Genomic DNA, 18,736 nt, shown 5'->3' on the forward strand with positions numbered 1-18,736 from the left:
CTGTGACATTATGCGTTGCGACATGTGACATTATGCGTTAGAAAAGCTACAACATTATGCGTTGACTGAGACATTATGCGACGGACGCTCTTGGCTTAATGTCGCAATCTGCGACATTATGCGTTGCTGCGACATTATCGGTTGTATTATATGCATACTGAATGACATCCGCGCTCCCATATTGCAATAGAAAAACAAAAAACTGAGGAAGGTGTGTTTTGTGTGAATAGGTGGGGTTTGGGGTGATAAGAGAGGGTGTGTGGGGGATGAACGAAATTTGGGATGAGGGAGGGACAGAGGGGGTTAGGAATGTTAGATAAAAATCTATAAAGGATTACTATAATTTTCAAACATGCTGGTTCACGACGCGTCGCGACGGTTCTCAAACTCCAAGGCGGATGTTACATAGGGGCGTTCCTTGCAAAACTCATCCAAAAATCTGACCAGTTGAAAAAGTGGTCAAAAGTCGGAGGTCGAATTTATATCCAGTTGTCAAATTGGTCATGGTCTGGGGCGCTCATCCCTTAGGGGGCGGTGAAATAGGTCAAGATCTAAACGTTATAGATCCCTCAAATCAGTATATCCATACAAAATTAAAATATTTTTTAGGACGTCTTATCATAGCTCTGTTTAAAAAGAATACAAGCCTAAAGTATATTTAGGAAACAGTTAATTTCCAGATCTAGAGCTATCTTTGGGATATCAGCTCTGCGTGTTCTTTCCTGACAGAGTTTAAAATCCTGTTATGTTGTCTTCAAGTTATTATTAAAGGACACGAAGAATTTCATCAGCCTGCTATAAAATATCAACAAGACTCAATAAGGCCGTGAAATAACTGGTCTAGCGCCCTCTTTGACGGTGTGTAAAGGCACTCCCAAAAAGGGAAACAAGATTTATAATACAATGAGATTATAATCAAGTCAAAATAAGTATTTCACCATCAAAAATCATAAAGAAATGAATGTTATCTGAAGTATGCAAATGAAAATAAAAGCTAGTGAGAAAGCTTCGTCTCAGATATTTCAACGTGATTGATTTGGCGACCCCCCCCCAAAAAAAAAACAATACTTCATTCATTTCATTTCGTGTATTTTCCATTCAAACATTTACAATTTCTGTCGTACATAAACAAATTAAAGCAGTAAAACATAACAGCAAATGTCTATGTACAATAATCATGATGAAAGTATTAACATATAAGCATGTTGGAAATGGAGTAGGCTGCTAAAAAAGAGTCGAGCTTGTAGTAGGGTGCTTCCTCCTAATCAAAATATTCTAGTATATATAGTATATGGAAAAATTGACAACTTGAACATTAAACCAGTTAAATAAATAAATGAAAATAGAAAGAGAAAAATGGAAAGAGAATTAAAGGTCTACAGAATCCAATTGCCCCAGCATTCACAAAACGCGTCTGTTATTACATGTATTCAGAGAAAAGGTGATAATTATGATTTTCATTAATTCATAAATACAGAATTCCAAGGCAAAGGTCGTATCGGTTACATCATCAACAGCTAAAATCGAAGATGAGCGGGAAACGAACTTGACGATGACGTCGGATTACGATCCAAGCTCGGGGGCGTCACACTCTGACTCGTCACCGCTGCCGCGTTCAGGATCGCCTACACAGACGTGGTCGACGATCAGCATCCTGGAAAGCCCCCAAATCACACCATCGCCATCTCCTGTGAATGAGACCAAGGCTGACGACGGCATCAAGGACCAAGATGGGAATACTATGTCGAATGAGACTGGGTCACCTGGTTCAAATGGATCGCAAGCGAGTTTAATAAAACATGAAGATGAAGTCTCAAACTCTTCGGTTAGTCCTCTCGTCATTGAGGATGAAGAGATGAACTTACCAGGCACACCTATACGAGAACAAGAACAACACATAATGATAAAGAATGAATGATGATTTGAAATTCTGTATTTTATAATACGATGAACAAAATGAAGGATATATGATAACTGGCCAGGATGAGAAAGTAAAATACTTAATGTTTAAAGTCAATGCAGAAATGACGATTCATGTTTACAGTCGACACCGGCGACTTCCCATAGACTGATAGAGCTTTGTGTTGCCTTTTAACTACCATCCCGGTCATAATATAGGATTCCTGTTTACCAGTCGAATATGTATAGGCCTACGCATTCCCCACTCCCTGTGGAATATTTCAGCAATGTGAAATGGAGCATGATAGGGAGAAACATGTCGTAAAACCGAGAACTGGTCGATGTCAATGATATCCATTTATTTCCTGCTGGGCAGCATTTTCATCAACATTTTTCGTCCGACACAGTTGTCAGATGAACAACTTTTTTTTCAAAATTCGATTGGAAGAGAAGCACTGTTGCTATGGGAACTGTCTAATAAAATGCTTGTCAGATAAAACATCGGACAAGACCTTGCATGAAACGCTACCCTGATCATAAGTTTCATGCATGTGATTTCAATCGCGTTCTGCTCTGCGGTGGATTATTTTAGGGGCCTATAATCGTGATAATAGACCACAATCTCGCAGAGAATGGACTGATGTTAATAAAGCGTCCATAAATTTATTTTTAGGCAAATTATGTTGCCATTTTTAGTTTTCGTGTACATAATGAATAAAGAGCATGGTATCCACAATATCATGAGTGCATCAGCAACAATCTGCGTTTATTGACATTTTCGAATTTGTGCGTGTTTTTTTAACGTAAATATAATAACTTGGGAATTTATTATGACTATAAATTCTATTTTGTTCACTATCATATCGGTGAACAAAGTTGGAGTCACTTCTTTTGGATTCAGTGGTTTGTAGCCCCCCCCCCCCCCGTTATAACTCAAAATTTTAGTCTTTGACGTGAACATGCATGTTTCTTGACAGAGTTTCAGACAAGTTTATGAACTTTTATCCGATGCCAATTACTCTAGAAATGTAATGACAATATAACAGTCACTGACTGCATTGCTGTGAGATGTTAATTTTCAGAAAGGGACGAGTCGGCGACGTGTTGGAGTGAAAATTTGAAACTCAACTTTTGCAGCAACTGTGTAATTTGTGATCAGTATTTTCATAAATAGTTCCATTCAAATTATAGTCGTGTCGAAGATGGGGCTGACAGGTGTTTCCATTCAGTTTTATGTAACGCTGAGTTTATACGTTGCGATTCATTCTTAGATCAATATATCTCAAGAAATTGTGCTAAAATTCACTCTTTACATAAATGTTTATAATGTGTCTGAGGTTCATTTTGTTTATTTCCTCTAAATTGATTGTAGTTTATATAGTGATCCAAATTTCAAAAAGAAGATGGAGTAATAAGTTTGATAATAATGAATAAGTCAACAGACTGTCACTTTTATTGTGTTCTTGTGTAATATTGTTGGCCAACTTTTGCATGAGTGGTGCCGAAAGGGGCGACTATAAATTTCACGTAATAAGACAAGAGAAGAAGGGGGGGGGGGAGGGTGAGAAGACGGTGGCCAAAAAGTTCTCCACGGTTTGAACAACCCTACGAATTTTGTACAGGGTTCTGTATACAACCTGAGGGATTCTTTGCACCATCAACAAACCCATATTAAAAAAAAAATCATAACAAATCTCAGAATCTAAGATGATATACCGTTTCATTCAGAACAATATTTTGCAAAGATACCCCTAAAAAAATTAGGGCCATAACAATGTTAACCGTGCCCAAGAGGGCTGGCCGGTGAAAACTAAGCCCGGGGGGGGGGGCACTTACATTGACGAGTGGATACCATGCGCGACCAAAAAACACGTATAAAGGATGTCCTTTTCACGATAGGGCACGTTACGTACGTAACGTGATAAGGGTGTCAAAAACGCAAAAATAATGAACTGAAAAGGTATCTATTTCGCTAGGAAAATTACGTGTTTAGGGTCGAATTTGCGGGGATGATAAAACATAATTAAAATGTTTTATAAAGGATGTCCTTTTTGTCCCAACACTTCGTGTTTAGAGTCCGATTTGCGCGAGGTGTAGAAGGTGGGGTCGTACTAAACCAAATAAGGTACAAAAGCCGACGACCGAAGGACCCGTAACAATAAAACATTCCTGTACTTGTTTAGGGGTTCATTTCAGCAGAGATGCTAACTGATAGCTCAAAAAAATCCTGAAAACCCAGGCCGGGGTCCGGGGCCGGGGTCCAGGGGCCCGCCCAGCGCCAGGGCCCCTGGCGGGGTCAAGGGCGAGGCCCCCTGAAGCTGGAACGTTTTATTCTTTAGAGGGCTGAAATCATTAATCTACAGTAGTACATAACAAATAATTAATGACATAATAAACTTCATATCATAGGCAAGAAAGGTGCTCAAAAAAAAAAATCATGTAACCCGTACTCATTACGGTACGGGTTAACCTGCTGCGGGTTAATATGCTGCGGCCAATGGGTGCGACTCGGGACGGGTGTATGTAGCAGCTGGGGTGCCCTTTTTCACTCACTGTACTCATCAACAAGACAATCCTATACTATTGAAAATCCATAAATCACAATTTCTATCAAAATGATGGATAGTTCACACATATGAATTGATGAATACGCACCAGAGAACACATGTTTCATGGTAGCAAATAGGTTTTCAGCTGAAATCCCGCAGCAGACAACCAATCACTCACGCAGCAGCAGGCAATTGCAGCCACACCGGGCCGTGCTTCGAGCGGTTCTACCGGGCGATCGCCCGACTGGGATAGCGCTGACACCCGTATCCCTGCAGGGTATAGAGCGGCGTTTGCAACTGCTACAATGTATTGCTCGCGCGTACCGTGCAAGTACAGTACCAGCTAAACTTCATGCTGCGCACAACGCTAATAATTTTCCGTCTGCGCAAATTGGCCATCCAAAATTGAAATTGCGCTCTCCGTAGCGAACTCCGTGACAAGATTTGGAGGGGAAATTTTTACGGATTTCACTTTGACAATCGATTTTTTTTCCCGGAATATTTTTCAGCAAAGGAAAAAAACCGGAATTCCGGAAAAATCCGGAAAATTAGCAACTCTGATTTCAGGGATTATTTGCCAATAGTATCGTTTTGTTTCCAATACTTGTTAAGGGTAGGGTTTCACACGCCAATACTTGTTAAGGGGTGCATTTTCAGAATATGGAAATTACGTGTTTAGGGTGCTTTTCGAGACCCCATGGTCGCGCATGGTATCCACTCGTGAATGGAAGTGGCCCCCCCCCCGGGAAACTAAGACTAATAAGCTCTCTTTGAAAGACAATAGCCCCGAACCAGAGCCTGGCACAGCATTGATCAGTAGAGAAAGGGGTTCGGGTGGGTAGTCCTTTTTTTTGTCTCACCTGCGAAGCAAAGTGAGACTATAGGCGCCGCTTTTCCGACGGCGGCGGCGGCGGCGTCAACATCAAATCTTAACCTGAGGTTAAGTTTTTGAAATGACGTCATAACTTAGAAAGTATATGGACCTAGTTAATAAAACTTGGCCATAAGGTTAATCAAGTATTACTGAACATCCTATTAGAGTTTCATGTCACATGACCAAGGTCAAAGGTCATTTAGGGTCAATGAACTTAGACCATGTTGGAGGAATCAACATCGAAATCTTAACCTGAGGTTAAGTTTTTGAAATGTCATCATAACTTAGAAAATATATGGACCTAGTTCATGAAACTTGGACATTAGGTTAATCAAGTATCACTGAACATCCTACATGAGTTTCACGTCACATGACCAAGGTCAAAAGTCATTTAGGGTCAATGAACTTTGGCCGAATTGGGGATATCTGTTGAATTCCCATCATAACTTTGAAAGTTTATGGATCTGATTCATGAAACTTGGACACAATAGTAATCAAGCATCACTGAAAATTTTGTGCAAGTTTCAGGTCTCATGATTAAGGTCAAAGGTCATTTAGGGTCAATGAACTTTTGCCGAATCGGGGGTATCTGTTGAATTACCATCATAACTTTGAAAGTTTATTGGTCTAGTTCATTAAACTTGGACATTAGAGTAATCAAGTATCACTGAACATCCTGTGCGCGTTTCAGGTCACATGACCAAGGTCAATGAACTTTGGCCGAATTGGGTGTATCTGTTGAATTACCATCATAACTTTGAAAGTTTATGGATCTGATTCATGAAACTTGTACATAAGAGTAATCAAGTATCACTGAACATCCTGTTCGAGTTTCAGGTCACATGATCAAGGTCAAAGGTCATGTAAGGTCAATGAACTTTGGCCATGTTGGGTTTTTTTTTGTTGAATAACCATCATATCTCTGTAAGTTTATTGGTCTAGTTCATAAAAAGTGGACATAAGAGTAACCATGTATCACTGAACATCTTGTGCGAGTTAGAGTAGTATTCAAAGTCAGCACTGCTGCTATATTGAAACGCGTGATGCAGGTGAGACGGCCAGAGGCATTCCACTTGTTTAAAATAGAACAAAATTTATCACCCTTCACGAGAAACATTTTCCCGTGCGGTGAGAGAGAGAGAGAAATAGGGGGGGGGGGGCACTCAGAGAGAGAGAGGAGGATATATATGTATATATATATATATATATATATATATATATATATATATATATATATATATATGCTGGTGTTTTGGGGGGAGAGGGAGTGAGATAAGGGGAGAGGTTGCTTTAAACATCTCACTTAGCTTTCATATATTTCAACTCCCACTCGAGTGAAATAAGAGCATTGTAATAAGCTCTTTTTTTAGCCTTGATACATCTCTCGCTCTTGTGTTCGGAATTTTATTCAAGAATTATTTTTCCTTAGTTTTCCCATGGACCTATAGGTCCATGGTTTTACCAGCTATGATTTTGTTAATAGGTTCCTTGTATGTCTCTCAATGGCGGCAGCAGAGTTTTATAGGGGGGGGGACAAGTGGAGGGCAAAAGAAATGTTGGTAGCAAGGGCGAAGAAGAACGCAAAATCGAAAGTAGCATTGCAGGCATGCAGGGAACCACCTAGGGCCGAAGGCCGGGTTCAGGGTGAATATTTTTAATACGATGCTGTGACAGCTAGCGTATACCCACTATTTACAAGTTAATCGACAATTTTTCCTTCAATTTTGAATTTTTTTCCAAAAGTAAATATTATTGTTGTCACTATATTTTGTTATCAATCAAAGGCGTACATGTATATTGTAGAGGCTGAATCCGTGACACGACAATTAGTCCGGCGACGATTGCTCCGGGCTTTATTTCGTTTTAAATATACAGGGTTAGGGCCCGGTTAGGGTTAGTACGGTTGCAATATGGTTTTATGTTAAGTTTGGGGTTAGTTTTAGGATAGGGTATAGTGTTAAATCCAGGGCTGAAGTTGGTTGCACAGTTAGTGTGTAGAATTTACAGTGGAGCAATTGTCGCCGTAGCAAAATGTCATGGAAACCAAAATAATCAACAGTTATCAACTCACTTTAACTGAAGAGGGGGAATATTGCATATAGGGCCTGCCTTTTTCACGAACTGGATACTACTATAACAAACAAATACGTGTATATTGAAATGCACATCTTTGAATAGACTTCAGTAATTTATCAAGCTGATTTGAAATGATAAATGAGCTGAAATCCGTCGGACATAAAAAGCACCATTCAGTTGAACTCTTGATCAAGCGTGCTACCTAAAATGTGTTTTTAGGGATTGTTTGCTGGAAATGAGTTGAAGTGTTCAGATTCTGCCCTTATAATGGAATATTTCAACTTCGGAACTATTTGATATACTAGTTACGTGTATGACATGTATGACGCGTATAACTAAAACAGCATAGTTGCCGCGCGAAGCGCGAGCTGAAATATGTATTTTAAAATGTAGTTTGACTTGGCGATGATACATAATTTAGAACGCCTTGTAATCTGCAACGGGATACAATTCGAAAGTGCTGTAAATGCTGAAAGTTTTGCTATTGCCGATTATTCCCTTCCCCCTTTGAATTCCACGACCTAAATTATATATATTTTCTTCATTATCTGTTTTTCTTCTCATCTTTTCCATCTTATTTTTCTTCTACTTTAACATTTTATCTCTTTCAATTTCTTATTTTCCCTTTCTCTATTCCGCCGTAGTAAGTTCTTTCCGCCGCCTCCGTAGGCCCACCCGTACCCCCCCTTGATCTGCCAGATAAAGCGGTTCGCCTTCTAGTTTTCGGATTTCGATATTGTTGTTAACCGATAACCGACACAGCCCGGATACTGTTCGCTGGACTGGCTGAATTGAAAAGACGAAGGCGCCTTGTATTTTTTAGGTTAATCTCCTGATTTGAATGGAGAAACGAGATTTTTTATTTCGGAAAATTCACCTATATATGTGGTAGGTATAGTTATTCATTCTTGAACGATGAAATGTGTATTTATGAAAATTTCAAATGTTCTTGTCCGAGCCAAGCGCAAGCCAAGGGCAGGCGGTCCGACGCTCCGCCGGCGAAGACGGGGGAGCTCGAGAGCGGGAACCCGACCCGGTGAAGGGCCAGGGTCGGGGAAATAAACTTTCGAGAAAGTGTTATTTTAATCTCTGTGATTGAATAAAACGGCATAATCGTGATATAGTCCCCAAATCCAAAAGTGGGGATCATTAGAATCACACCTACCAGAACGCATGAAAATCACTTCCTTTCTCCAGAACACAGTCCCCAACTCTCGCACAACAATGTGGCAAAATGATGACACACACAAATGAAACACACAGTACCGTACGCTGCCCAATTCTCGCTCACCCTCACAAGCGCGATGCGCACGCTGCTTATTTTGATTATCATTTTAAATTCGTCCCAAATTCCTTATTGTTTTGTATACTCGCATAATTAAGCACCCAAGAGGAGACCAAATACATGAAAAAACAAGGTGTGGAAAAATAAAATTAATCCCTTCATAAATCATCGTGAAATACTGCGTTAAAGTGTAAAGTAACCCGATAACTGTTTGAACTTCGATCAATTGCACCGAAACTGCACCAGATTAAGGTTTTTTTAAATCACTTTAAAAACTCCTAAAAACACGTGAAATTGTTATATTTTTATATGATGAATGAAAATGTGTGAGTCGCAGGTGAAGGAGGTCCTGATATGTCAACATGACAGATTCTAAGGAATGAATATTTGCTGTGTGAATGAATTAGCGAGGGCATACCTTGAGATAGAAGCCTGCCCTAACTCCGCTCACCCTGATTGCATATGATAATCATTATTAGAGTATAGGGCCTATATAAACGGAATCGTCATATTTTTCAAGTAGAAATTTCTTTAGAATCTGATATTTTTGTGTCATTTCCTTTATTTTGAGGGTGCTGAACCAATCCGCTTGTTGCCAGTTTTATACATGCCTCCTTCCGCCGTTGCCATGGCAACGGATTAATATGTTTAAAAAATAACATATTGAGCCTATATGGTATATTCCCTGTCAATATTTAAATGGTCCAATCATCATTCTTAGCCTTCCAAAATAAATTTCTAGATACATGCCTATCAAGTCATCAAAGTATTAGTTGCAAAAGATCCATTGCCATGGTAACGGCTTATCTTTCTCGCAGAAAAATACAATTGTCTTAATGCCTGCAGAGACAGGGCGCCGCTTTTTCCGACGTCGACGCGAGGGCGGCGTCGTAAACATTGAAATCTCAAAACAGGATAAGGTTTTCAAATTCATGAGTTTGTAGTAGGCCTATTGATTTCTAAACTTAGTAAGGGAGTCAGTGAAAATCCTATAGTGATCGAGTTCCGGTCATGCGGCCACGGTCAAAGGTAATTTAAGGTCAATGAACTTTGGCCCTGTATACGTTGGGGGCATTTATTGAATTGTCATCATAAATCAACATTATAGTGGGAAAAGATGAATGGTGGAAAATGCCAAAATCTACATTCGATCGACCAACTCATTTAAATTAAATTTCGAACACAACAGAGAGTTCTGCATGTATAAGTTCATTTGAATGCATGGTAATGGTAAGTTGCCATGGTAACACCTGATTACTCTACTAATTCAACTCGTGAATCTATTATGAGATGAATGTAGGAATGTCTGAATTTATTTCAGGTCATAATTCAGTATAGGCCTAGCTAGGGCAGATTATAACTGCATATACGTGAATAATAAAGTAAGTCTTAAAAAAAAGAGATCGAGTTTCATATAAATTCAGTCATGAACAAAATTCACAACGAGAGCATTATATTCAGAGAAAAAACGAGACATTTTAAGCACTTTTGTAATGATGTTTTAACTTCCAAACCGAGAATGACTTGAAAACAAGACATGAATAATGAAACAAACGGGCAATGCGGGCGCGAAGCGCGAGCTGAATAGTTATTTTGTTCTAAATGAAATGTATTTGTCGGTCCCCCAACTTTCATTTTCGTCTTGTCTTCTTCCTTTTATTTTCCTTCCTATTATTTTTTTTCATTTTATTATTTTCCTATTCCGGCCTCGATTGATATCCCTTCCGTTGTCTTTTTGCCACGCGGCCATTTTGTCTTCTTTATACTCTTACATTTTCCTCTCTCACTTCTCCTTCAATTTTTTTCTCCCCTCTCTCTTCCGCTTTTCCTTTAGCTGAGGGTGACGGCAAATAAAAGCCCCTCGGTCGTCAACGATTTATCAAGGAGCAGGCAGATAAGCTGACGTTTACAGAAATGTTGAATGATAATCAAAAGAATTTGTCAATTATTTCAACTGTTCACCAGAGGTATATTAATTGTAATCATTGCCCGGGCCCAAAGTTTTTTGGAAAAGGTTTTACAAAAATTATCTTGCTCTATAACGATTCGTAGGGTCATCAATGCTAAAAAATGAGACTTCGATGTATATCAATTTCAACTCTTATTAAAGACTGCATACCGACGTACAAACAACAGATAGGGATAGTTTTGTTTTGTTCGGGCTGAAGCCCCTCCCTGGTTCCGCGGCCCCTGCAAGTCTAAAAGGCTATATATAGATCGATCGTTATGCTGTTTTTATGTGGCCTATTCATATTTTGATGATTATGATTACTTACTCTGAGTATGAAATTTAGGGATAATTTAATTGGAATTAAACAAGGATTTGATATACAGGTGACATCAAATAGATGTGCAATAGGCCTTTGTGATAGCTTATGAGCCTAATGATACGTATATATCATGTTATATGCCCATTATCTGTAGGCCTATTTGATTCATATAAATAAAATAAAGAATTTAAATGAATGTAAGAAAAAGTTTCCCGCTAATAGGCCTATAGAAGCCAACTCGGTCAGTAGTTTCCTGATTAATTTGAATAGATGAAACTTTGTCATATTTCTGGATATTTCCTTTTTTTTTTAATTTAAATTGACCAATATATTTTGAACAAATCGAATTTTCGAGAGTGTCTTTTTCTCTCTCCGATTATCTACATTGACGGGAGTTCGAATGTGAACTTAAACCAGCGAGTTGATTAAATATTTATTGTTGTTTTTCCAGATGAGCTGTAAGTCAGTATTAGGGAAATCCCCCCCAAAAAAAATATATATATATATATTTATTTATTATCGGACTTAAGTGTTCAAGGTTTATTCACATAAACATTTCACATTTTCAAAAAAATCAACAATTCAATACAAACAATAATATTGTACAATAAAAGTGTTCATAGATAAGCAAAATATCGTAAAAATATAAAATACAACAATATAAAAAAGTACTAAATGTATTCTTGTAATTGGTTCTAAAATAATGACAAAGAAAGAAAATGAGAGTTGTGGATATGAGGGAGATAAACGTAAAAGCAAAGCTTGTTGGTTGAAGGCTCTAAATTGAGAATATGCAGTGAGAGTCCCATAAAATATCAATACCACAAGAAAAAGTAGGGAAATAAAAAAAAGAGTAAACGAAAAGTAAACAAAAAGGGGGATACACGAATACATACTTGTAAATAATGAGTCAATAGACAGTGTAAAAGCAACAAAGTGGAATTAGAACCTGAAGGAGAATGCAAATAATAATTATTTCTAATAGTAAAATATAATAATGGAAATCAATGGTAAATAGCATCAGGGGGCAATGAACGGAAGGGACGAAATGGGGGAGGGGGGGGGGACTCAAGTTGATTTCTTTGAATGGTGAATGTGCTAAAAGAGCTTTATAGCGTTTTATTTATAAGATGTAAATTATCAATAATGATATTTAAGTTAACTTGACTATATTCTATTATATATATTGTTCTTTAAAGCTTTTTGTTTATGCTGACTCTTTTTATCCGCTTCCGATTTCATGTAAGAACTGGACAGGGTCAAATGGTCTTTATTGACTACAATAATTTATTTGATCCTGTCAGTCCAGTGGGTGCTCAATCTATACTCTGATATAGCCTACAATTATGTTCCACTGAATTTCATATACTTTTCATTTCCGAAATAAATAGATAGATAATAATTATACATTCATAAAATTCATGACGGTTAGAATCATATTCATATAATTAGACAATTTGTAATCGGTGAAAATATTGTCGGGAAAGGTTTTTTTAAAAATATATTTTATAAAAAAATACGGAATATAGTTTGAGGGATAAAAAAAATGATATAGGCGTAGATCAGTAACAAAAGCAACAAAAACCCTAAAAATAATTGCACTTGGTGAAAGGAACATTTTTTATAGTGTATTGTACTATAAAACTTGTCAACAATATATTCAATCACAACAAATTTACACACTTTTTCACTCAGAAGTGCAAGTAAAAAAGGTAGAAAAAAGAATAAGTCAGGCCTTATATACATGTATGAATGCGCGCGCTAAGTGAGCGGGGTTAGGGCAGTGGTGAGCGGCAATGGGGCAGGCGCAAGGGGTGACAAGAACGGCGAATTACACAGCGGTGCTTGGAAGACATATAATTATTATCATATGAAACGATTTTCCAGTATTTTTTCTTTCAGATGACATATATAAGTAAGGGTATCGTAGCTAATTGAATGAAACGAAAAGGAAAATACGTAAACTGAGCGACGATTGGGCAGCGTACGGTATATAAACACTAGGGTTCTCTCCCTAATATATACTCGTGATACAGTCCCCACTCAATGGGAAATCAAGTTCGATTTTCACGGCGGTGGGGACAGTTTAAACAGTATAGTATACTCGTGATACCATCCCCACACTAAGGGACACACAGTTTGCTTTGTACGCAGTGGGGATAGCTCCAACAGTATATACATGTATACTCGTGATACCGTCCCCCCACAACATCAAAGCGTGCTCGTTCAACAAGAGGATGGGGACAGTTTCCCGATGCAACGTGACAAGGATAAAACACATTTGGGTATGGTTGCGGAAGTTGGGGGAGGGGTGGGGGGCGTGCGGGGGAGGGGGGGAAGGACTTCAGCCCCTTCCTTTTTCCAAACATAAACGTAAAAATATGACCATAAGATTGTGATTTACTGTGCATCTTCAGTTTCCAATGTAATGCACTTTACCCATGAATGTAATAATTTTTGATCGCCCACAAATGCCTTCATATGAAGCACAAAAGTGCAGTCTTTTTCCAGACCCGGTTAATTAAAAAAATTGTGATACAAGTTCAAAGTCTTTTTTTCCAGACCCCGTTGTTTTGAAAAAATTGTGATATAAGTTCAAAGTCTTTTTTCAAGACCATGGTAAAAAAGTAAAAAGGCCCACATGGAAATATAGCGTAGTCTTTCACCCAGACCCAATTCTTTGAAATAAAAATGAATACTACTACTAATAAATTAATAATAATAATAAAAAAATATTTGTGTCGAACAACATGGACATATAGTGTAGTCTTTCCTCCAGACCTAGTTAAAAAAAAATCGTTAAAAACACGACAAGACATAAACCTCGCAATCTTATCAACATTGAATAGCACGGAAATATGGTGTAGTCTTTGCCCCAGACACAGTTATTTCAAAATAGGAAATCATGGGAAACAAGTTTTAAGATTAAAGTTATGCTTAATTTGTATTTTTAAGAGAACTGGGTGTGGGGTTAAGACAACACTCTAAATCCAAGCATTTTAACTTTTGGGTTTAATTTTGAAGATTGGTCTTATAGCTTTGATTTTTTTTTTCCAATTTTTGTTTATCTTTTAAATAACCAGGTCTATAGAGGAAAGACTAGGCATAATACATGTACTCCTGTTATTCCACAGGAATAAGGATGTGACAAAGTCTTATGTTTTTAAGATTGTTTAAATTGATTTTAAATAACCGGATCTATGGAGGAAAGAGTATGTTTTAAAACTTGTGTTATTCCACAAGAATAAGAATATGATAGGGTCTCACGTTAGAAGATTTTTTTCATATTTTATGAAAATTGATTAGGTCTGGAATAAAGAAAACGCTCAAAACCTCTTATTAAAATAGGTTTTTAGGTTGAAGGATTGTTTGGTCTTAGATATTGAGTTTTTCTTATTCTTATTATTACTATTAGCGTTATTCTGGAAAAAAATAACTGGGTCTGGCAGCTCTGGCTGAAAGACTATGCTATAAATATGTCCATGTTATGGGGGGGGGGCTGTCTTTATAGTTATACTGTTATTGTTGTTGTTGTTGTTGTATTATTTATAATTTTGGAATATCGGGGTTTTGAGAAAAGACTAAACTCGATTTTTAATTTTTATTCCACTGGAATATCATTATGGTATCTTAGTTTGGACTTATATTATGATTTTTGAACAACCGGGTCTGGAAAAAAGACTTTGGACTTGTATTATAATTTTTAATTAACCGGGTCTGGAAAAAGACTGCACTTTTGTGATTCATATGAAGGCATTTGTGGGCGATCAAAAATTATTACATTCATGGGTAAAGTGCATTACATTGGAAACTGAAGATGCACAGTAAATCACAATCTTATGGTCATATTTTTACGTTTATGTTTGGAAAAAGGAAGGGGCTGAAGTCCTCCCCCCCTCCCCCGCCCGCCCCCCACCCCTCCCCCAACTTCCGCAACCATACCCAAATGTGTTTTATCCTTGTCACGTTGCATCGGGAAACTGTCCCCATCCTCTTGTTGAACGAGCACGCTTCGATGTTGTGGGGGGGCGGTATCACGAGTATATATACTGTTGGAGCTATCCCCACTGCGTACAAAGCGAACTGTGTATCCCATAGTGTGGGGATGGTATCACGAGTATAGCTATACTGTTGGAACCGTCCCCACTGCGTACAAAGCGAACTGTGTATCCCATAGCGTGGGGATGGTATCACGAGTATACTATACTGTTTAAACTGTCCCCACCGCCGTGAAAATCGAACTTGATTTCCCATTGAGTGGGGACTGTATCACGAGTATATATTAGGGAGAGAACCCTAGTGTTTATATACTGTGTGTTTCATTTGTGTGTGTTATCATTTTGCCACATTGTTGTGCGAGAGTTGGGGACTGTGTTCTGGAGAAAGGAAGTGATTTTCATGCGTTGTGGTAGGTGTGAATCTAATAATCCCCACTTTGGGATTTGGGGACTATATCACGATTATGCCCATAAAACCACACCTAAAACTTAGGTGAAATGATGATAAACCCCTTTTAAGCCTATAATTTCTCAAAACAACAACTACTTAAGCCCAAGGCTCAACTAGCAACTTGAATTAAATGAAACTTGAAAGGTCAAAACTGAACTTGTCTTCTATTCTAGATCTAGGACTAGGTGCAAGTTGTATGACATAATGATGGGGGCACCTAAAGCTACGCACTTTGTTTTCAAACAATAAAAACTATCCCAAATTTATTTTTCAGCCAATCATCTTTCACAATTTGTGGCAAACATTCTTCAGATCATTAACCAAGAAGAAAATATTGCAAAACTCACTAGACACTCCCGCCGTGTTTTCCGAACACCTCTTGATTTCGCCGCCCGATGTAGAAGGGGTCCTAAAGCTACGCATTCGATTTATCATGCACAAAAATATTCTGTGCCTCATTTTCTAAAATATGTTCATATCATTATAGGATAAAATGAAATTAAAGTGACTTTAACTCCAAAATTCCAAACAGTTGTGGGTTTTCTCTGCATTTAAGGATTTACTGCAGCCTCTGTAGAAAAAAATTGAATAGGAATCGTTCGTCACTCTGCGGTCACAATTCCACGCACTAATGCGCATTTGCCATTAAAAACTGGATGCGCGATGAGTGGTGCGTAGCTTTAGGACCCCCTACCATACATGTATTGTACCGAATATAGCCTGGACTGGAGGCGTCTGGGTAGTAAATTCATCTACCTATGTAGGGTTACTCCCCTAACGTCTGGCTTTGCTTAATATGCCTCTCTTTATTTCTTTTGTTATCGATACCTAGATACACACGCGTGGAGAGCTGCAACTTAGATTTTAAAAATACTTGCATTTCATGCATTTGCCGATTAATATCACGATTCGTAAAATATTTGTTTCGGTTGATAAATATCATAAAGTAATTTATATGATATTTATTGATTAAAACAAATATTTTGCGATTCCTGATATCTATCGGCAGATGCAAGTATTTTTTTAATCCAAGTTGGCAGCTCTACAGTATAGAATGCTCTTGCTCTTAACTTTTTCAATTTTACTACCGTACTATTTATTCAATGAAAATTAACAAAAATGCTAAAAAATGGGGGTAAACATAAAACTTATGTACATAACTTTGGGCGAAAAACAAAAAATAATATTGGTGATTTAGGTCTAGGTTCAACACGGGTAATCCTGGCCTACAGAGAGGCATATAAAGCAAAGCCAGGCGTTAGGGGAGTAACCCTACATAGGTAGATGAATTTACTCCCCAGACGCCTCCACTCCAGGCTACATGTATAGCCGATGATTCAGTCAGTGACAATGCAATGAATGTCAACATGGTCAATGTCAATGATTTTTTTAAAATTTTCCATCTTTTCCAACAGAAAACAAACCAGTAGACCATCACATATCAACTACCTTGCTACACATGCATTTAAGATTATTGCATATCACTATTATTACAAATGCTACGGAGGCCTGAGGGAGAGTAGGCGGCTAGGCGCAGTGTCCATAGGATCGTTATAATAGGTTTTGTGAGAGAAAATAGGGATTAAAAAAAATTGTATTGATCCGAACCTAGAAAAAAAGCTTCGCTCTCTGTTATGTTGGTTGTTCCGCTGAACTCTATTGGCTCCACTCACCAATTACAGAGACCAAAGTTCTAGCTCGATCTGTACAGGGCCAGGGACTCGATGGGCTATGTATTAAGTTCGGATAAATCAGGGAAGTGAAGTTGCGCAACAGCTGAAGTAAGCCACTGTTTTTCCCCTTTTATGATGGTGGGTCCCAAGTCTGTGCACCTAACAATTTGAGTTAGATTTAACATGAATTTCTTATTTCACAAAATTTTTCAGTTAATAATATTCCTTGTATTATTTAGATCAAGTGTTCCAAATTTCTCATTAAAAATGAAAGAAAATAAAGGATTTCCTTGTAAAAACCTCAGGCAGTCATTTTCAGATTGAGAAAAAAAATGGTACCCTATGTCTGCGCACTCATTCACTTTACACACGATTCAGGGATTTTGATGAGAAAGGCTGCATTTTGAGACCATCACATGAATTTCCCTAAATTCATTATTTTTCCACCATTATGAGTCAGATTTTTTTATGAATACCTGTCTGTGTATAGCATGTGTAAAGTTTGTGCTCGTTGCGTATCTTTTACTAGAATCACGCAGATAGGCGTGTGCGCAGACAAGGGGGACGGCGCAGACTCGGGGCAAACATGCCATAAGTTTATTTTTCCCCGTTTAGTGCATTTCAGGCCAAAACGGAATAATAATTTATTGTGGTAAAATTCTTTTTATGTATTTTTATGAAATAAAGACAAAAATCAATGAGCCCCGTCGGGGGATTTTGCATTGTTAACCCCCTAATGGTGACTGCACGATAGCGAGCCATCTGTGTACAAGGAGAAAAAAAAAAAACTTGAAACAGATGGCTGCCAGCTGTCTAATCCGAACCAAACTCCACTGCGAAATAGCTGTTCATACAAATCATATAGGATACGGCTTTCAAACAAATATCAGTTGTTGAATCATGTGCTGGAGCTCGAGCTCGCGATGGAAATAGCGAGACAACCAAAAGCATAATGATATACACTTTTAGAACTGAGTTGGAAGTTGGAAGAGTAAAAATATTTTGCCAGTGTCTATGGCAGGTGGTCAGTCCTAAAACAGAGGTGCAAATGAGCACCCCTTATGATAAACCTTGTTTATCATAACATGTTTTATGTTCATGTGTGGCAAAATAAGATTGGCAATGTTTGGATTATTTTCTCTTTTTCTTTGGGGCAAATGCTTAATTTTCTTACACTGTCAGTTTCCATTACAGCTATTCATCATACAACTTGTCTCTTAAGTAAATTTGATTCTTTGAATTGTGTTTTCTTAATTAAAAATAGAGATTGAAAAATGAAAATTTTCTTGCCATATTACTTTCCATCAATAGAGGACATACACAAAAGTATGCCCAAAAGTAAGATTTTTGAGTGCTCTGGTGAATCCAAAAATTATTCCCAATTTACTAATGAAAATAAATTGCAACTGTATGGAAATTAGTAATTTTGGTCACAAATGTGATATTTTAATGATTTTTTTAAGTGTGTGCTCTATACAGCATTGGCATACCATAGTCCTACCTGTAAATTCCCCATAGGCAGGATGGTTGCAGTGAGCAAGTGGTCACAGATACATGTATCTACATGCATAGAATCTGAGCAGTCACTCTATATGGGATTCTGTTACAGCTGCTCAATTCTGTGCATAAAATGAGACGAAAACTAGGTAAACCGGATAAGT

General features: G+C 37.9%; 2 protein-coding genes across 3 annotated transcripts in view; both read left to right on the top strand.

Moving 5' to 3' along the window:
* The window catches only part of LOC121415700 (stimulated by retinoic acid gene 6 protein-like), a 38,141-nt gene extending 35,314 nt beyond the window's left edge, over positions 1-2,827 (top strand). The window contains exon 19 of one of the 2 annotated variants that reach the window (XM_041609008.1): positions 1,478-1,562. Coding sequence is in view for 1 of the 2 variants with exons in the window: in XM_041609007.1 (XP_041464941.1) it covers positions 1,478-1,918 (441 nt within the window). In the remaining variant the exon portion in view is untranslated. Of the gene's footprint in view, positions 1-1,477 lie in introns of both variants that reach the window. The other variant, XM_041609007.1, reaches the window with a different exon arrangement.
* A 5,344-nt stretch (positions 2,828-8,171) lies between these two features.
* LOC121415704 (cytosolic carboxypeptidase 1-like) overlaps positions 8,172-18,736 on the top strand; it is a 51,375-nt gene continuing 40,810 nt past the window's right edge. Inside the window, exon 1 of the mRNA XM_041609011.1 lies at positions 8,172-8,286. The gene's annotated coding sequence lies outside the window, so the exon portion shown is untranslated. The remainder of the gene's footprint in view (positions 8,287-18,736) is intronic.

This window comes from Lytechinus variegatus, chromosome 5 (assembly GCF_018143015.1).
Source record: "Lytechinus variegatus isolate NC3 chromosome 5, Lvar_3.0, whole genome shotgun sequence".
NCBI classification, from domain to species: domain Eukaryota; kingdom Metazoa; phylum Echinodermata; class Echinoidea; order Temnopleuroida; family Toxopneustidae; genus Lytechinus; species Lytechinus variegatus.